General features: G+C 41.3%; 1 protein-coding gene across 1 annotated transcript in view; it reads right to left on the bottom strand.

The window, feature by feature from the left end:
• Positions 1-987: 987 nt before the first annotated feature.
• DCBLD1 (discoidin, CUB and LCCL domain containing 1) overlaps positions 988-21,064 on the bottom strand; it is a gene marked incomplete at its 5' end in the record, with an annotated part of 30,523 nt that continues 10,446 nt past the window's right edge. The window contains 13 exons of the mRNA XM_010082800.1: positions 988-1,505; positions 4,018-4,137; positions 5,657-5,706; positions 6,746-6,836; positions 8,321-8,437; positions 8,526-8,673; positions 10,474-10,604; positions 11,349-11,564; positions 12,884-12,924; positions 17,589-17,722; positions 19,488-19,560; positions 20,305-20,356; positions 20,920-21,057. Of these exons, the coding sequence (XP_010081102.1) occupies positions 988-1,505; positions 4,018-4,137; positions 5,657-5,706; positions 6,746-6,836; positions 8,321-8,437; positions 8,526-8,673; positions 10,474-10,604; positions 11,349-11,564; positions 12,884-12,924; positions 17,589-17,722; positions 19,488-19,560; positions 20,305-20,356; positions 20,920-21,057 (1,829 nt within the window). The remainder of the gene's footprint in view (positions 1,506-4,017; positions 4,138-5,656; positions 5,707-6,745; positions 6,837-8,320; positions 8,438-8,525; positions 8,674-10,473; positions 10,605-11,348; positions 11,565-12,883; positions 12,925-17,588; positions 17,723-19,487; positions 19,561-20,304; positions 20,357-20,919; positions 21,058-21,064) is intronic.

Raw genomic sequence — 21,064 nt, forward strand, 5'->3', positions numbered from 1 at the left:
CAGAAAAATACCTAGTGGAACAATGAAGAGATTGGGAAGTTTGCTGTTTTGTACAAAGGAACAAACTTCCTTATACTTTAGTAGCAAAAGCATCAGCTAGGGCTTGAATGGGATTTAGCTCTCAGCTGTAAATTCACAGTTTGGTTCCACACATACTTCCTGAAAAAAACAAAAAACAAAAAAAAACAACCAACCAACCAAAACCCCAAAAAACAAACAGATTGAGGGGTGCTGAGTTTGTTGTTTGGCTTTTTTTTTTTTTTCATACTACTGTGTGATCACCATGGCTTGAACCCAAAACTGGTTTCAGCCTTTCTACCTGTTTCTAACATGAATAGCAAGTTAGATAGGCTCAGCTCATACACTAGATCAAATTCAAGCATGTAAGAATTTCTGCTAAAAAAACATCTGTGAAGGTGAGTTTGAGCACTGTATTTAAATACTCAGCTGCCTTCTCTTGTGGACATTATGTTTCAAGTAGTTTTGCTTCTTCTACCCTCCCAGTAAGAACTACAGTGATGCCCTATCTTCAGTTATCATAGGAAAGGATGTGAATCACCACAACTGTAAGATACACCATTTACAGCTGCCAATACAACAGCAGGTAAAATAAAGACAGAGAAGGAAGCCTGTTTTTCTTAAATAGGCATTTCTGCAATCCTTTCAATCCCCCAGGTGAAAAGGAAACTTAAGAAATTGTCCTTAAATAAAAACTATGTACAAATTGCACACATTGCAAATGGAGCACTGAGATCAGTTAGAGAAAATAAGATGTACAGTCTTCACTGATAACATCTCTCTTGCTATAAACAGTGATAAACAGCATATGCTTTCTTCAGATGTCAGAACCCAGTAAGACTGCAATATTATGTACACAGGGCTTGTTTGCCTTCTGCCTCCTGCAGCAGAGTCCCTCCAAACTCTGTTTTCGCTTCAGAAAGCTGTGCAGCAACGTTCCTGCACACCACATCTCTCCTGCTCGGCAGATCACAAGAGAGCTGTCATTGCTGTCTGGCTGATCGGTTTTAGGCAGTCTCTGGGCGTTGAGTAACCCTCGCTCCCGAGGGCATTGGGCTGAGGTTTCTGGTAGTCCGTGCTGTAGCTCACGGAGGTCAGAACACCGTTAACTTTGGGTTTGTCATAGTTTATGACACTCTGGGGTGTCTGATAGTTTCCGTTCCTGGTACCAGTTGTACACGAACTAGAGAAGCTGCCAGCAGAAACGGAGGGTTTCTGGGATGAGACGACAGGTACGTTGTAGCCATTTTCAGAGGGTAAATTATTTTCTCTTGCTACGTGCCGCTCTATGATGGGGGTGGCATATTCAGGCTCTTGGCTGGCCAGGGGCAGAGCATATTCATGCCGGTTAGCTCTGTGCGGACAGTGATAGTGATTTTCAAACTCTGAGCTCCCCCTTCTTCCCTCGTTTTCAGTGTCCATGGGTCTAAAAGTAGATCCTTTCCGTGTTACCATCCCAGTCCCAATCATGAGAGGTTGCTGATAATCTAAAAGGAAGCATGAACTGCTCAATAAGGCACAGATGGATTATTATATATATTCAATACTTAATGCATTGATATGTATTTTATGTTGAAAAATAGTCATTGTATCACACGCATGGTTATCGGGGATGCAAGGAAACCTTGCCCCAGCACTGGTCCTGTAACCTCCTTCAGTGAGCAACCGTTGCAGTGTGTGGCAGAAGCTCTTCCATGGAGGAGCTCGAATCTGCCACCCCTTTTCCTTCTTCCTCCCTCCTTTTTCCCACCTACCCACCCAAATAAATCAACTCATTTCTGGAGTATACTCAAAAGCCCTGCAAAAAAGAGAAGTCAACAAAATATTAGCAATGAACTGGACAAAGGATATTGCACGAAGACACACAAACGAGCAGCTCTCCAAAACCAGTGTCCCACTTTTGGAATAATGAAAATGCCTGGAGGATTTCTAACAAGCCCAACCACGTGCTGGCTTTATTTAAAAGGCATCTTGCAGTAGCTGACTGACAAAAAGGATTAAGTTAGGCAGAATGGCAGCCAAGAGAGTCAAGGGAAGTGTGCAATGTGCTAAGCCAGCTCATCACTGCTGCAGGCGCGCAAGGGGGGACGAGCCGTGGAGAAGGAGTGGGACTAGCCCTCCTGGAGGAACTGGGGAGGTCACCCTGGTCAAGGGGGACAGCAGGGATAGAGCTGGGGATGGGCAAATGGCCTGAGCAGGAGCAGTGAGAGAGATGCAGGAAATGCAGCCTCAAGAAGCACATGTTTGCACTTCTAGTTGAGGTGGTTGCCAGGCTGCCATGTAAGAAAGAGATCTGGGCTAAAAAGGTTTAAAAAAAAAATCCAGTAAAACTATTATGAGAAAATTCAGCATTCTAACTTTCTCGCTTTGGTGCTAGTGACAATCTCTTATGGATACATACGGTGGCCTGAACAGCTCTAGTAAATGACACTGCTAAAGGATCATGTTTTAATGCAGGCGTGAAGAAGTTAGCTCAGTTTCTGTTCTGGCAGCGTGGTTCATCTGACATGAGCGTTGAATTCGATACCATATGTCCTGTGAATCTTTTTGGCAGTTCCTGGCTGCTTCCCAAACTTCAGCATGTAAGGTGAAAGTGTGATGATACTGCACTAAGTAAGTGGTGCAGCTCTTCCCAGTGTCGCTGCTGCCATCCCCAGCAATCTCCCTCGCTCAGGATGAAGCATCTTGAGTCACTGCTGGCTGCCTTAAGAAGCGGCAGGCAGCCGAGGGATTTGAAGGGGGGGTGTGGGGGTGGCGAATTTCGTGTAGCTTGTTAACCCTCTGCATGTTGCACCCCCTTTGCAATTAAATTATTAAATGGCACATTTCTGGGCTGCGTTCATGTTTTTATTTCATGTTTCTTATTTTTAAGGTGACTGTAGGTGACATGCTAAGGCTAGGGAGCTGCCTGGCTAGACTGAAAGCCAAGGCTTCCCACACACGGGAGGACAGAGAGAGCAGAGGCTCCCCAGACACGGCCGGGGGGAGCCAGGTAACACCATGATTTGTGAGCAACCTGCATTCACTCCCTTTCCTTCATGAAATAAAACTGCTTTATAGGTCTCTGCATATTTATATTGAAAGTTTCTGTAAAGGACTGAAACCATTTTTGAAAGATATCCAGGGTAGCACCATATGGAATTACAGTAACCATCCGTTTGTTTTTTAAAAGTATTGCATTGGAGCAGAGTATTTTAAGGAATTTCTAAGGTCTGGAGGCTGGAAACAGCAAATGAACCTTTCTGGAAGATTGCTGATCACTGATCCCATGAAATGGCTGGTCTCACTGGCCTTTCCAGACAGACTAAACTAGGCAAAGATAAGATGTGCTAAGAGGATGAATTAAAAAAAACATCCCTTTGGGATGCAAATAGTACTGATGTGGGGATTTGCTCTATCCAAACAGTGACCTGGAGCCAAAGCAGCACAAGAGGGAAGCACTGTGGGTTTTTTTTAATTCTCTCTCATCTGCTTGTTTCCACTTCAGGGGACCTCATCTCCAAAGTAGTTAGGTACCAAGAAAGCTTCACAGGGATCTCAGCATAAATTCCAGCTGGGCATGAAATTCAACTGTAAGCCAACAAAGCAATTTTTCTATTTCCTCAGCAACACGGGCCATTATATTTTGTTCCATTTCCAGAGACATTTGTATTTAAAGAGAAACACAAAAATGAGTCAGCAAATACAAACTATCCTATTGAAGGCACGTTCTTACACTGCATCCATGCCTGACTGCGTTCTGTTGTTACCTTCAACTGTAACTATTTCAGAGTATTTCCTGAAAACAATAAAAAAATTTCCAAAATAGTGTGTTTTTTTCCACTGATATATTTAGCTGCTTCACTATACTCATGTGAACACAGATAAATCTGTTCCTGGGCCTCAGCTTGCGTGAGAGCTGGAGCTTGTAACACTGCTGCCCCCTCTCCCCCCCACATCTCTGTTACCTGCTCTGCAGGTGGAGCAAAATGAAGGCAGCACAGGGGGAGTAATTGTTACCTGCCATGTCACTGGTGACCAGATCTAGTTTTTGTGTTGTCTCCTTCTCGTTATTATAGCTGATGGTAAATTCAGTTGACTGATGTCTGGTGAAGGGCTGCTTGATTTGTTTCCAACAACCTATGATAAAGAAAAATAGAAGGCTTATCAGCAAGTTAAATGCTTATAATCAGAAGACTTATCAGAAAGTTTAATTTTTAGTGTACTCATTGCTGTCAATATATTAAAGTAGTTAAAAAGCAAGACTAAAATGGGCTGTTTGTAAAAAAAAAACCAAAACCCTAAATTTGGAGGGTTAAAGGGAAAAAGTGAGTCATCAAATGGGATTTCCAGGTGAAACTGAAACTTTTTAGAGGATTTTATTGGCAAGAAGGGCTCAAACTCTGAAGGTGTCTGCACTGATGCCTTAACAAAGTATATCAGTAAAATACCAGCTTTAAATCAGTCACGTTTTGCCATTCCTTATGTGGCAAAAATAATGCTTAAAATTTATTTTTTTTCAGTAGACTAGTATGGCTTCAATTTCCTTGATATCTGAGCACCTGCGTTCATCAATTAATTTATTCTCACAACATCCTTGTGAAACAGAAAAAAAAAATACACAGTGTCAGGCACTTGCCTGGAGCCTGTGACGGGAAGCCTGCAGAGAGCTGGGTTTGGCTTTGAGCTTTCTAAGTCCCAAGCCTGGTTCACAAGGGCTTAGGAGCTTGATTTATGAAGCACACACACAACAAATGAACTGACTGGGTAAGAGGCTATCTCCAATTTCTTGGGATTTGTCCTGATTAGCAAGTGAGAAAGGATTATGATGTGACCTTGAAAAATCATATTAGCAAATATGTTAAGTCCTAATTAATTTTCTAATGAGGGTGAGCTGCAGTGGGTAACAGCATTCCTTTCACTGACGTCAGCGCCGGCTGAGTGATAGAATTTCAGAGCTGAGCTACTGCAAGGCACTTGTCAAGAGACATCTGAATTGCTTAGTGGTTTATTTTTTTATAGAAAACTTAGGTTCAGAAGGATATTCCTCTATAGAGTTGTCTGGCCAGGAAAAACAGCTAAACCCCAACTTCCAACCTGACAGAAGACCCCACTCTAGAAAGTGTTATTGAGCAAGAGAAAGAATATACCTCACCAGGGTTTTGCAGGCATCTCCTAAAGCAGAGTCCTCAAGCCAATCTCCTATTCACATTTTACACATGAAGTACAATTCAGTATTGTTAGGTTTTATAAATAAGAGTCCCAACCAGGGAGGGCAGTGAGATGGAATATTAAAGCCATAAAAAATTATTAGTCCTTGCTCTCTTGGAGAAAGGCAATCCCTTCTGCTGATGTGGAAAAGGAAATCAGCAATTTTCTGCAAAATAGGTATTTTGGAGGACAAAAGGAAAGGGAGGGCACCTGGGAGCACTCTCACATGCTAATTCATGTGCTTGAAATTATATTGTTTCTCAGGGCACTGTGCTAGGATAACACAAGTGGGCCTATCATTTGCCATTCCCCTTGTATGAAGAGGTGAATTTGAATGAGGAAACGTGGATGCTATTTCATAAGCATTTCATGCTTAGTTGCGTAAATCCCTTCCTGTTGGCCTAATGGACATGATGGGACAGGACAAAGCGCATGATTGTCCACTAACCTGATTTCTGAGCACTGGATAATCCGTAAGAAAGTCCTTTGGTTTCTCGCCTGAGGGGAGAGGAAAGCATTTATAAACATCTGCACTCACAGCATTTCAGGTTCATGCCTTAGCTCCAAGAGACAGAGCCTTTGTGTTTAGTGGCTGAGGACAACACTTTGAGTTTCTGGAGGCTGCTGTTTACTAGAACACAAGGCATGCAACCCAGGGATTCAACATTTCATCTTTCCCCATCTGTATGCAAGTTGTGAGTGCTGGTGTTCAAATTTCTTGTGTCTGGCACTCACGGATTTGATGTATCCATGTCCATATCTATCACTCCAGGTTATGTTTTGGGTCTGCTCTTCTTAATTCTTTGGCTAGTTTATAGATTTACCGGGAATCCAGGCCAGAGCTAGTGATGATCACTAGGTACCGCTTGTGATGAAGCAACATCACCAGAGCATTGCTTGTACTTCCAAATACCCATCTGCTGACAGAAGCATTTCCCTGCTATACATGCAAGGGCAGGTTCATATGAATAGACATCTAGCTGGAACCAGAGTTAGCAGTGCTTCTTCCAGTCCTCTTAGTACTAGCTGCTTACCAGTAAATGCCTGTAACTCTTTACAGCTGGGCTCTGCTTTCAGCCCAGCTCTGCTTTCTGCCTGCTAGGTTAAGTGCTCTAACTTAAGGGACCAGGAAGCAGAAACACAACAGGAGGGAAATGAAATAGAATGATCCAGATAGGTAGCTCACATCCTCCTCCCTTCACTGAATTTTTTACTTGGCTTTGATGTGGAAACTATTCCATCTTCGATTGCTTTACACCTTGGTATTTGTGGGTTTGTGTGGGCTGAAGAGAACAACCAGTTACATTGGACTGTAAATTGGGGTGTTCTGACCTGCTTCACCTTCATTTTTGTCCAACTAGGGGAGACATACATTGAGAAATACAATTTACAAAGACACAACATGAGTTCTACTTAAAAGAAGACTGCCAAACAGTTTCCAGCTCCCTGGTAAAGAGGCTCTGGAAAGAGGGCACATAGTTGGACATGCTAGCTAGGTAGCCACAAATGCCTCCTATGATAAAAGACAGTATCTTACTTTCTCAGGGCTGCACAGATGCAGATTCCAGAGAACAGGAACAGACACAGCACGATGAGGACGGGCACAATTATAGCTGTAAGCTTTAAGCCTGCATGAGGAAAAAAAAAGAAGGATAGAAGTTTAAGAGGCAAATTACTCTGAGGCTGATAGTTTTTACTACAGAGAATAAAGCAAAAGGCAGATAATCTTGCAGGAACACTCTTTGCAAGAGAGCATGAAAATGCAAAACTATTAAAACTGCGAGACCAGTCCTCAGCTGTACTTAGTTGCCATGTACCTATCTTGAACAGCGTTGAGACGAGAGAGTTAAATATACTTTCTCAAGGCTGACACTTGGCTTAATATCTATATGCACCCTTACAAAGAGCAGTTTGTTCTTATTACACACTAGGTAACTTTTAAAAAGCCACTTACAACAACTCCACTTTCAGTTGCTTATAAAATTGCCAAATGAGGCCGCAATTTTGCATGCTGAGTATCTGGCTCATGCTGATCTGGTTGAAATATTTCAGTCAAAATAGTTCAAAGATTTCCAGGTATGGAGCTAGGCAAAAACCTGTTTATCCCCTGTTAAATCTAGCACAACATAGTGTACAGCAAGGATTTAGAAATTAGCAGTGGGGTGGCTCTTGTGTCAGCAGCACGCCTTCCGCTATTCCTACAGACACCAGGCTGTGAGAATAAGTTAGTACACGTGTACACAGGGTATTTACAACTTAGCAGAATGAAATCTTAGTAGATTTCATATTCAGTGAACATGGGTACAATTTACCCATACCGCTGCACAGATGAACTGAGCTTGCTCTTGGCAAAAGCAATACAGTTTCAGAAGAACTTTTTTCTTACAGTGATTGCTTCTTACGACCAGTTTTTTTCAGAGACATTCCTACAACTATCAGCTACCTAATGGGTAGCAGTGTTTGGTGCAGTGGGTCCAGTAATTCCTGCCCGGATATAGGTCCACCAAACAGTCAGTATAAGCAACAAATTTTGTTGCTTGCTTGTTTAAGATCTAAGAAATAAGCTCCATAACGTTAAAGGATGAAGACTGCATATCTGGGGAGAAGTATGAGAATGAAGGTATTCTGAGCCTGCCTCCCATGAACACAGGCATTATGAAAAAGTGTTTAATTACCCAACTATGCACTAACTGTGTGTTGCATAAAGCTGGGGACCTGCTCTGGGAGGAGTCCTGGTTGCATAAAGAGAAGGTAACATTTTTGTGAGACCACTGCCTGACATATTACAAAAATTATAAAATATAGGAAGAGAGCAAAGAAGAGCTCCTCAGGAAGATGCTGATGCATGCTCAGTATAGTCCCTTGAGCGACCTACCAAGCCTGGCAAATAAACCAATGACAGGGAAACCAAAGTCTGATGCTTCACAAACCAAGGACAATTAAGGCTTTCAATCTCTTTCTGTGGCTTAAGACAAAAAGAACCTATGCTCCTCCCTCTTCTCTCCTTTAATAAAGTCTGAAGGGAAAATTTGTGAGAAAGTTTAAAGGTCACTCAGACTGGGCTGCAGACATGATGCATCCTAGAGAAAATGCAGTGCCTAGGTAGTGTTACCCAAGTTAGTTTCTTCCGATGGGATGGGCTCCGTAACAGTCCTGTCTTCTTTTCCGAGGGAGGTTTCTGTGCTCTGACTTGGTTTCTGCCACATTGAATGCGTAAAGGAACTATTAGCTGCAAAAGAGAAGGGGCATCAGTGGCACTGGGGTAACACAGGGGGCTTGGGAGGCACTGTGCCTTGGGAGTGCTGCCTACCCCATACCTTGCATTATTCGACAACCCATCAGCTCAAGCTTCAATGCTATTCTCTGGTTCCAAGTTTGAGGGATAATTCGCACGTAACGGGCCACTATCGGAGGGATGAAGTTGTTGCGTACTATGTCACCAGAGTTGGAGTTGCCTTGGAACACCTGCAAGGAAACGTAAGCAAGTTGTTTGCTCCATTTTAAAAGTCTCTTTCTTCTAAGTGCTCCTGACATCCAACTTCAAACATTTTAATTTAACATCCTAAAACAAATATGTATTAATAATCTGGGATGCAGCCACAATATTTTTGGAATTTAGAGCTCTGGAAAGAAATAATAATTTTAGTTCTGACAGATGTTCGCATTTCGCTGTTAGCTTGGAGAAGAAAGATTAACACTCTGTTTCAATTCTGTGTAATTTCTAGTTAATGTATGCTGGTATAATGCTATCATTTCTTATTTGATAGCACTGCAGCACCCTTACTTGGGCAACAGGGGATAAAAATGTAAAATGAAAAAACTGAAAAACTGAAGTGAAATATTTCTAGACATTTTAGCAAAACTGTTAGTTTTCTGTATCAAGCTTGAATAGTGACTATTAACTATGTGGTTGTGTCTCATTTTTCCTGCACTTATACAGTATTTCCCAGAATCAGTTCAGCCCATGTGCAGAACAGTAGTCCTTGCAAAATTAGTTCTGGGAAATGCTTCAGCATGATCTAGGAGAACTGAAAAGCCTGATCAGATAGGGAAGTGAACTCAGCGTATCTTAGATAAAATGACAGGCCACCTGGGGTTCTGATGGGACAGGTTTTGTCACACACCTTATCTGAAACTAAGATCATATATAATACTTTCACAATATTATTTGTAAATAACAAGCCATTGTGGAAAACTGCAAACCAGCAGATTTTAAATAGTTAGGCTTCACAGTTCAGTCACCACTAGGTTGATTTGTTCCTTTTTGGGCCAACACCTCCTAACTTTAACACCTGAAAAATCTTAAACCAGGTAACACTGGGCAGTGAAATTCCTTGCCTAAGAAAAATTTTCTAAGCTAAGAAAATCAGAGCTAGTAGGAACTTTCTCTACAGCTCTAACAAGTTTTTGAAAACTGCCGTCATGACTGAGGACCAAGTAGAGCCTTATCCTGCGGCAAGCTGAGCTCTCTCAGAAATGATGAGTGAAGCTCTGACTTTGGGGGGCGGGGAAGGGGGCTTTGGGATTTTTTTTTTTTTGTTTGAAAAGAAACGTGAGGTTTTCAGGGCAAAACATTATGAGATGAACCTGTGCAGCGCATCTTTTGTCTGCAGGAACTAGTTCCACTGCTTTTATCTGTTCATTGTTAAAAGTCACTCAGAGTCTGTGAAAGCTGTTGTGTGGACAGGTATTTTTGTGTAAGAGCATTTATTTTACGATAAGTTACATCAATTTCTAACAGACATAGGCTATGCCTACAGACCTGTGTCAGAAGAGTCCCGCCAATGAGCAGGCACAGCTCCACCAGCAGCTCTCTGCTTTTACCAGTCAGTTGTTTCTCTTGGGCGGTGGATTGACCATCCTGCTACATCTGAAGCTGAATCTCAGCTTTGCTGGTGCCATACCAACCAACACTTCTGCACTGGGACAGCATTCCTAGCACGGGCAAGCGCTGAGCTGAGCTACAGACTTGCCCAAACAGCCCGTTGTACAGCTTTAATTACACCGTTTTTTTAAAAGAAGGATACACACATACACATGCCTCCCTGTGTGTGTCTCACAACTTCAGCAAGCCCTGGATAACTTCCTTGTTTCGACAAGCTTGCTATCTACTCCATGGCCGTAAATTACACTGGTGAAGACTACCCAAGTCTAGACAAGTCTGAAGCTCCTACTCTTTCTTGACAGTGAAAACCTGCCCTTCAGCATCAAGGCAGCATGCACATTATTGCTCTGTGTTTTCCTACCCCTCCCATTTTCCCTTACCTTTTCTTCATTGCTCAGAATTCCTTTGTAAGTTCTCCATTTTGAGTTGTTATTTTTGTAGTTCATTGTAAATGTCTTTACATAGAAGTTGAAATTCAGCATAGTGGATCCAGAACCAGTGGTCTTAATCCCTTTTAACAAAATGCAAAACACATTTTCATTTGTTTGGTGTCTTTTTTAAAGGAACATTTTCAAATACAAACACAGAAGCCAAAATGATTCGGAGAACTTTTCCTTCAAAGTCTTAATTCATTTTTCAAACTATGCTGGAATTTAGGGGTGGTTATTGAGTTTAAAAGTTGGGTGAAGAATGAAAATAAGTTTTAAATTGTAAATTTAGAGAAATGGAATTTTTAACAGAGCTCAAATTCCAACCTCTAAAAATGGTAATTGCTTTTTGATATTATGGTTAATATCAGCAGTCTTTACATGCTTAGCAGCAACTGTAATTTACATTTCTACAACTAAACCAGGAGCTGGAAATGGGAATCTCTTTCACCTGGGCCATTATTTCAAAGCTATGACTTTAATGTTTCTTATTCATTCCAGAACTGCTTAATTAATTTGGCCTAAGCAATCATGTATCATTCATCCAGACTCTGCTGGTCCCTGTGTAAGTGTTTTGTTCTGAGCCTGACAGCACGCTTACAGATCAGGCGTGGATGACAGTTGAGGTCAATCCTATATCCCTGCAGGACAACCAGTCTTATAAATAGCTCTGATTTCTTAAATTTGAAAATAATATTCCTCAATGCAAAACATTTCATTACATTTAATGAAAGAAATATTGCATTAGTACATTATTAGCTCTTCAACTGCATTCACTTTCTTCTCCAGCTGAAAACCCAGCTTCCAATAACCAGATAGGGACATACCTGTTATTCTCTTCTTCTCTCCCAGGTCTATCTCCAACCATTCACGATTGCTGCTGTGGTTAGAGGCCCAAGCCAATCCTGGGACTTGAAGCCAAGCCCTGTCAGGAGACCACTGGAATAGTTGCCCAAATTCATTGGTCTCCTCCCAGTAGGAAGATGCAGTAACCTGGCTCTTGGAGAGGAATCCCTCTTCCAGACTGAGAGTTTTATTGCAGCCTAGGAGTCCCCACACAGACAGAGGCAGAAGGAGTTATTTTGCATTTTCACAGCGTATTTTTATATTAGGCTAGCAACATATGAAGACCACCCACAAATAGCAAAGTCAGATGTTCACAGAATCACAGAATGGCTTAATGTTGCTTAATCTAGTGCTAGCCTGATGCTATCCGTTAGCTATGGTGTTTGCCAGTCAATTTGTAGTGGGTGATCCAGTACCAGAGTGCCACGGTCCCTCTCCTTTACCAATTTAACTCCTACATACACAACACCTTCTGACTACATCTGCTATTTTTCCCTTGACATTTTATCTTTTAATCTCTGCAGTTTAATATCATTCTGGTGAAGATTTCTTACATTTTTAAATTTTCCTTCTGAAACACCATATTTATGTTTCAAGATTGGCATTAACTAATTTTGCTGTACAAAATATTTCTCAGATGCAGGCACTGTACTGAAAGGAACACTTTACTGTAAATACTTCATGATTCTCAGCTGCAATTAGGGCTAGGAAAGTTACTCATTCAAGAAGCTCCTTGATACTGCTGCCAAGAGGTGATATCATGAAGATAATAGCTGCAGGTAAGTATTATAAACTCCACCAAAGAACCCACAAAACTTCTGCACATCAAGGTTCTTCAGAGAAAACAGGCTGGTGTAATAAGGTTTCAATGAAGTTAAAAATAATTCCCTGGCAACTTCAAAGGTTTGTACATGCTCTACAGTTTTCAGTGGAATAGTAAATGATTTTATCTCAGATGACTGAAATATAATTCAAATGAACGAGTGCGAACTTTTCCCCCCTCTTTGCTATGTTTTATGCAAATTAACAGCTTGACAGATTAAAGACACTTTTGCATCTTGGAAAGTCATAAACAAAAACTTGTTCTGTATCAGTGCAATGTAAATATATTTTCATTCCTCTCTATGTTTTCCTTCTCTTCTTGTATATCAAAGATGGAATTTATAAATGTCTGAAGAAAAACTGCTTTATTTTCTGCCACCTAAAGAACGTAGAAATGGGATTATCTGATTGCCATTTTTCATATGCTGGCACCAGAAATGTAACAGCAGAATACTATTTCTGTTTCTCATCTATGTGCGTATGACCTATTCCTATTCGGTGCTTTTTTTTTTTCCTAGCTCACTTCACATCTCTTCAATTTTTTTATTCAACTTGCCAATTTTAAAAAATTGCTGTCCTAAAATATCCTTCCTAGACACAGTCTGACATTCCCCTACTTTTCAAAACTTTCACAGAAAATACTTAAATAATAAGGTAAAATTTGAATAGCTAAAAATAATGCCATTATTCTTACCATTGGAAGTAAATATAAACCTCTTATCTGACAGTGAACCTCTGTAAAAAAAGAAAAAGGTACTTCAGCCTTTCAGGAGGCAATCACTGGAACGCCAAGGTACAGTTTCAGAGTAAATTTTTATCTAGCAAAATATCTCTTGTTACCGCCCCCAGTAAGAGCACTCTTGTGCATCTCTCACCACGACTGAATTCAGATCAGTTTTTTAATGGTTTTGAGCATTTTTTATCCTGTAAAGTGACTCCCCATCCCATCAGCCCGTTACTCTTGCTATATACTTCCACTTTTCTCCTCTTCATGGACTCTGTACCACTGTGGGAAAGCTTTTCCCTTCTGCTCCTCAGACCAGTGACAGCATCCAAAAGATCCAGGAGTGGGAAAGCTGAGAGGACTTGGAGCTACCAGCGGTGCACTGACCCAGCACTGGGAGTCTCTTCTCACGTACCATAGCTTAAATTAGAGCAACTTCACTGAAATCAATAACTTTCTATTAGTCTAAGTCCACATCTAGTTTGAAAAAATTCCAGCCTTAAGCACCACAAAACAGTTATGCTTGATGGTGACTAAACCACATCAGCTCTGAGTGTTCCCACTTGGGCTACAGGTGTATCACAGTCAGACTGAATGAAATTCACTCCTTGTTTTAATCTGTGTGGGAACCAGCTCTGTTATAACCATGACCAACAGCTCCCATCAGGAATTGTTCTTTTTGCTCCATTAGCAGGACCACATCTATGACTCCCCTTTTCTTCCTCCTTCTGACATGGACTGCTTTGCTTCAGGAGAAAAGCCATTTCTTGGGCCACTCCATACAACCCTGTACAATGCAGGAGAAGATAAAATCACCACCATAAGGGAAAGCAGAGCTTTCAGAAAGAGACACTTTGATTCCCAATGAGATGCTCCTGAGCTCATTCCAGAAGTGATGACCCTGACTGGCTGTCTAATACAAACAAAAGCCCAGGATTTAACGTGAAATTAGTTTGGATTCCTGAAAATCTGAGCCCTTCAACATCACTCCCAATTAGCTGCATGCATCACTTGCCCCTTTCAAAAAGCCTTGGCCAGCATGGCTGAGCAATAAAACAACTTCTGCACTTAAGCATCAAGACAGCTCCCTTTCAGGCTGCCCTTTGTTGTTGGCGAGGAAGATTCCCCCCAGGTACCGGCTGTGGGCTGACAGTGATGCACACAGCTGGATGTTTTGAGAGCACTGCAAATGGAGAATAGGAAAGTGGTCCCATGTCAAGGTCAATAAAAACACTGCTTCTTTTTGTCACTGAGGGAAAACTAATGACTACAGGCAAATGAAGCCCTTCGGAGATGACGGAGAGCACTAGGAGGGAGCTGATTTATTTGGGCATGTAGGTGGTAGAGTAGCTCGAAGGAGAAACTCAAGCCTTCCCTCCCACATCTTTCCCCCCAGGCAATCCTCAGGGGCGATCAGATGTGCTCTGCTCACTTCAAACCAGTTTGACATTATAGCCAAAACAATTTTGCTTTGTTAGTGAATGCAAAGCAACACATTTCAAGATAAAAGAAAAAAATATACACTTATGGTGATCAGTAAAACCTACTCAAAACAGAAATCACAGCGCTCCTTGAATACTTATTTATGAGATAAAGCTTTGTAATAAAAAAGTCACCCAGATACCTTTCAAATGGAGGGCTGCAATTTTAGCAAAGAAAGGGAGGAGGTTAGCATTTCTGAGGTCTATAAAGCTATGAAATCAAGCTGAAATATTTCTGCTATAATTCTGCAAGCCACTTAAGAGGACAAACTAATTCAGTAAGTGGTAATTCATCAGTTTCCTAATGTGACAGGTGGCATTTGTCACACAAATTTCACTTTGTCCTTTAAGGGATGGTATTACCCTGTGCTCCTCATTTTCCTGACTAGATCCTGCCTAGCCAACAGTACTGGTGGTGGGACTGCCTGGGAGACCTGTGCAGGTAGCTCTGCAAAAAAAGGATGCTGCTTCCCATAATAAATTTCTGTTAACATTAATTTATTTTTTTTTTCCTCAGAGTCAGTCTCAAGCAATATAAGCGGTGCAGGTTAACCCCGAATCTCATCTTTCACAATTCATGAGCATGCTGTCTCTTGCATTTTCAAAGACAAATTATTTCACGTGTAAGGAGATACGTTCAGAGGCCAGCTCACGTGACAAAGTTAAAGCCCGGTATATTTGTACTGGCATATCAAGACTGCCCAATAAATCCAGCGTCATTATAGCATTTGTGGGTGCAGGTCCATGCATGGATCATTAGAACCACAAACCTCACAGATGCCAGAGTGTAACAAGCGCACTGAGAAATGGAGAGAGGGAGGCTGAGGTCAGCTCTTGAGGGCTGGTGAGCGAGTGAGCCATAACTCCACCATCACATTACAACGCAGGTATTTAACAGCTCGATGCACTCCAGCAGCGGCTTTTGATGAGGTCAATCTTGGCTCAAGTCACTAAATAACTTAAATCTTTAATACTGAAATCCACTATAAATGAAATTAAAAACTTGAATAAGCTTTTATTTAGGGGTGTCTAAAAAGCTCTTAAAGCACCGTCTAAGCATCAATTTTTTCTTGCAAGCGCTGGCTGCTGCACAGAAATTTGTTGCCGTGTGTAGGTATCCTGAGGACAGGAAAGCCACACAACTTTGGCAATACCTCTTACAAAAGCCTTTTTAAATCATGAAATGCACTGGTTGATTTCCTTAGTAAATAGGCCTACTGTTTCTAGGAACACTTTTTAATGTTTCAAAATAAAATAATTTCCCTGCATTCTCCAATTTCCCTCTCCTGCGATAATGGTCTCACACCAACAGTTCATCTGCCCCTGGGATTGTCCCAGCTGCCAGCAGCAGCAGAAGCATCCCAGGAAGCTCTGTGCTCACACTCCCATTTTTCTCAAAATCTGCGCCATCTAGCTTGCAGGCATCCGACACAGTATGAACCCATTTACCTATGGCTGCCTGTATAATCTGTAGAAAGTGATGGTTGTCTCCTCAGGGCAACTCAGTCCCTTGGAGATGTGCATCATGCTCATGGAGTGCCTCTGTCTGCCCCAGGATGCAGGAGAGCTGAGGGGGCTGCACCCCTCATTAGGGTGCTCTCTCAAGGGCCTCACATTGAATTGGCTAAATCCGAGTCCTGGGGGCTGGCTTCAGCCTGGAAGTACACATTTCAGCTCTCCTTCAAGTAAATGGGAGTTTTCCCACTTGATGTAATAGAGACAAGTTTGCGTCTCCTTGGGTATTTCTATTACTTATGTGAAATGTATAGGATATTTTGTAAATAGCAACATTAAAAGGATGCTAGGCATTTAAGGTGACGGGTTAATTATGGAAACAGTGTTTCCCCCTAGCACATGTACATTTGCTGTCTTCTATGCTTTATTCGTTGCCCACTAGCTCTTGTACTGTGAAAAAAAAATACAAATGGGAATCCAAGCGGCCTCTCATTACAACATTTTATGTGCTACTGTCTGAGCTACTCCTTCTGGGATTCTCAAGGATTACGAACATACAAATCTATGTAAATGGTTCTGTAACGTTAAGGCACGAAATATTTAATTTAAGGTTTCGCTAAACTGGCATGTGTGATGGAAAGAATTTGTATTATTTGTTTTATGGAGGGACTTGGTGCCTGAGCTGAGCTCTCAGTCCTGCTTTACTTGAGACAAATTTATATTAATTTTCTTAGGCAATTAACTTTCAAGTGACGAGTGTAAGAAAAACAGAAAACACTTGGGCTTTTTATATGCCTTTCACGAGTGGTCTGTATGCTACCCGGCTTTGTATACTCCAGTGCCACTACATACAAAGCATTTGAATCTGTGCTGAAGTTTAAGCACAGCAACAGATCAAACTAATACTTTTTTTTTTCTCATGAATGAAAACATGATTGTAAAATTGTCAGGAAGGTGTGGAGAAATCATGGGGAAAACAGGAAAGGAGTATAAAAAAGACATATTCCCTTAGCTCTTGCAGGCTATGGGGCTGAAGAATTTTTCCTTCCAACAACAACAACAAAAAAGTTTCACGTAAAATCCAGATAACTTTTGAAGATTAAAAAAATATAAACCAACAGGAATGACAGAGGCAGTTACTGGAATGGCTTACTGTGCTGGACAGAGATTAGAGGATTTATTTCTACTTCAACAACAGTACAATTAAAAGTCAGAAGATAAGTGGTAAACATAACACCCTTGCTATAAATATTCTAAAAGAAAAAAATTCTGAACATGTCAAAAGCACAATGTTTAAGATGTTGTTCATTAAATCCCCTATAGCTCAATGGCACTTATTTATTCATTCTTCCTAGCTTTTTTTTAAACTTTAACATCAATTTAACATGATTTATTAGCACGTTGATTAAAGGTGTTTGTTGCAGAACATCATACTTTCATGTATCTGCTAACAAAGTAATTTGCAAATATGTTTTGGAAGGAAAAGAAGAAAAAAAATAAGAAGAAAATACTGCACAACTTAGTATAGAGCCACTGAAAACTTGGAACATTATCCAATTATTATATCCAATGCCAACACTATTTTAATAAAGCTGTAGAAACAAAGCCTAAACCCCCCTAGACCCACACCTAACATCTTTTTCTCCCAAAAAGAGAGTCCCCACCTGCTTCTATTGCTCTGGGCAGTGCACTGTGCCCCAGGGGTTGTTCCCAGAACCAGCCCCACCAGCGGTACTCACTCGTGCGAGGGGATGCCGTTGGCGACACCGCCTTCGTAGCGGCTGATGCCCTTTTGCTGAGTGACGCTGATCTGACCCCCAAGCTCATCTGCGATAACACCCGCATGTATTGCCGACTTGCACAGCAGTGAGGTCTGAAAGGCAGAAGCCGTCAGAAGCCAAAGCTCAGAGGATCGATTTGTCAAACCGCTAATGCTTTCACTTACAAGCCATTAGTATACAGGTATTACAGCTCATAAAATCCGGCAAAGGCTCAAGAGGAATAAGAGGTAGGGGAGGGAAAAGAACAGTAATCTTTGAAAAAAAACACATTTCCAAAAGCCACTTCTTTTTCTCTTTTTTTTTTGGTCAAATGAAAAAGCAAATAATCTGCTTCGGAGAAGGTGCTGTAAGATTTTAACCTAATATTGTGTCACTCCTCAGGAAAACAAAGTCAAAGGCAAGGTAACTCTTCTTTGCAAAGAGAAAATTATAATTACTTGATGGACTTGCTTGAAGGCAGACTTATCTATTACTGTGCCTTAGGATTTGAGTCATGGCATACATAAGGGGATTTGGCTAAGTGTTGACTATCTGCTGCTGAGTTTTAAGTATAGCCCGTTTGCCAGTGTCTCAGGTGGGATAATGCTGAAAAATACAGGCAGGACAACTTGTGTGCCAGCTAGGTGGCAATAACATACCACTGGGCTAGGGCAAAGCAGAGAAGGGCCAGTGGAGGAAAGGTGCAAAGGAGACATTCCCAGGAGGTTGCTGGCAAAGATTCGTCTGGTTCACACAGGCCAGTTTGGGCTATACTACTTGGCAAGCTGGGGTGCAGGGTTGTCCCCTCCAGGGAGGGCTGGGAGGAGTGGGGACACAAAGGCAGCAAGGCTCCAGGGGAACCCTGCAGGCCCTTCCCATTGGAAAACCTGAATCCCCCATAGCAGTGGAGGGAAAATTTCTTTCAAAAATTCCTCAGCGCAGATAAGATCTGCATGAGGTCATGCCATGTGCTGCTTTTGTTTCCTAACCACCCTGAACGAAGGGCAGGAATTACTCCAGCTAATGAGAATGTAATGCGGCATTTCTTTGTTTCTTCAGCTCTGCCACTTGCCAGGCTGGAGCGGTGTGCTCGAATAACTGTACGAACAGGTTGAACATGAACGCTGACTTTCTGTAAACTCAGCAACTGCTTTATTTGTGATAAGGTGGGATTTTACTTAAGTGGTATGATTAAACCTTACTCCACCATGAGAGACAAAGATTTCACAGGTATGATGGGAAGAGAGTCCAGGGTGAGTAGCACAGAAAGGGCAGAGCAATGTGTGATGTGAACTGTGGATAAATGCAACCACTCAGGCAACTTCTTTGCATTAAAGAATGAGCAGTTAAAACAAGCCAAGAGGTTGGTAGTTACTAGTGGGATGTATTTAGGCAGTGTATAATATTTATTTCATCTCAGAGGAAATTGCTGGGATACTGCAGGCATAATCTTAAAGAAAACCCATGTTACTGAAATGTATTTTGTCTTCCTACAAGAGATACCTTTATAAAATAAATGCATATGAATTCCGAAAAAGTAAAAGCTGAAATTGTAGGAATATTTAGTACATCGATGACCACTTCCTCAAGAGGGACAAACCCTATGCAGGTTTTTTCCAGAAAGTCAGAAACCAGAAGTCAGTAGGTGTATTTGACAATCAGTGGACTTTGTTCTCACACAATTGATTGGTCTGTTTGAAAAGTGATTCTATGTGCTTATATACTGATAACGTACTCATATACTGATAATAAAAGGTATATCTAACACAGCTGGGAAGAATTACTGAGAAAAGTCAAGCAGCGAAAGTTGAAACCAAGTTGTGCTATGCTTCTTTCTTCTGTATTTATAATTTTCCCCTCATTATCCTGTGTACTTACATCTCTGTATCCTTCTCCGATATTCCCAGAAATGTCACCTGCTATGTCTCTGCAGCCAGCAGGACAGTATCTGCTGTAGTGAGAGAAGAGAGGCTGGTTTAAAAATATGAAATGTAGCAACAATACACAGAAACAAACTTGTACAAAAGAAATGCTCTCAAACCAATAAACATCTTAGCAGTAAGTTCTAGCTGATGGTCTGTTAGTGAGTCTAGGAGGTAAATAAACAGGCCCTTGGGTTCATGAGTGGACTGTACACAGAAGCACACACAGAACCAGAAAAGCAGTTGTGCAAGGGCATTTCTGTTTAATTCTCTTGTTCTAGAAATGCTGCCATGCAAGTTTTCAGCACAGCCCAGATAAGAAGCCTACATGCACAACCAGACAGCAGCCAGAAGAGCACAATTTATTACCATTTCAAATTCTATCACAAGGTTCAAGGAACCAAGAAATCATAGCTTGTCCTCAGATAACATTGTATCAGCTAGGGAGTGATCTGCTCTCAGTAGCAGCACTGGAATCTAATGCTACTTTGAATTTCAAAGCAGAAACTCTTTTCACATATACCATCCATACGTAAGCCCAAATGAGACTTTCTTTGTAACCCTATTCCCTCATTTTTCTGGGCTGCAGACTTCCATTCTTCACTACTGCTTCTTACAGTTGGGCCTCAGACTATTATAGCATCACAGCACAAAAAAAATTTCTCCAGAAAACCAAGACTGTACCTGCCTTATATGACATTTTCTAACAATTGAACCAGATGACAGCTACAGCAAAGCAAGCCACAGTGAAGAGAGCTGCAAACTGTCTTTACCTGTATTCAGTCTTTGTGTAGTGGTTAGCTCGTTCCAAACATGTGATTAGATCTGTGAAAAGTTTACAAATGTCAATCCCCATTGCAGGACGTAGAAATACAGACAAATATTTGGCTACACATGAAATTGCATTTAAAGATTTCTCTGTATAATGCTTAAAGTATTTCATTAGATAAAAAGCAATGGCTATGGTTTTCCCTCACTCTTTTCATCTCCCTCTTCTGCTCTTATGTTTTACACCTTCCACAAAGTTGCACAGACCTCTAGAATATTAAATATAGGAATCAAATCTTAATCTCTCCTATCCCTTCATCCTATCACTGTGTGTTAGATGCTGAAGCCCAGAATACAGTGTAGCTTCAAGGAAAAGGTAGTAATTTTGTCTTTCACTGGGCCTGTATTGAAATTTTTCTAGGTAAGATATCAGCAGCTACTGTATGTGGTTAATGTTACAACTGCTTCTTCCACACATGCTATCAAAAATATCATGGTTCATGCTAATCTGGAAATATTTAGGACCCAACATTTGGGCTAAAGTCTATGTGTGTAGAGAAGATAATGAAATAGGGGGGACTATGCCACTAATCCTTTAGTACTTTCGGATTTCACTTTACCTGGATGATCACTACTGGCATAGGACAGCAGAAAGCCTCGTCCTGACACGTGGGATCCACTCTCAAAGTGAATAGTTGCTTCATTGCTATCCAGAATGATTTCTTTGGGGACGGGCATCACATTACCACAGTATGGCCCTACAGA

Source organism: Pterocles gutturalis, unplaced genomic scaffold (assembly GCF_000699245.1).
Source record: "Pterocles gutturalis isolate BGI_N339 unplaced genomic scaffold, ASM69924v1 scaffold4580, whole genome shotgun sequence".
Lineage (NCBI taxonomy): Eukaryota > Metazoa > Chordata > Aves > Pterocliformes > Pteroclidae > Pterocles > Pterocles gutturalis.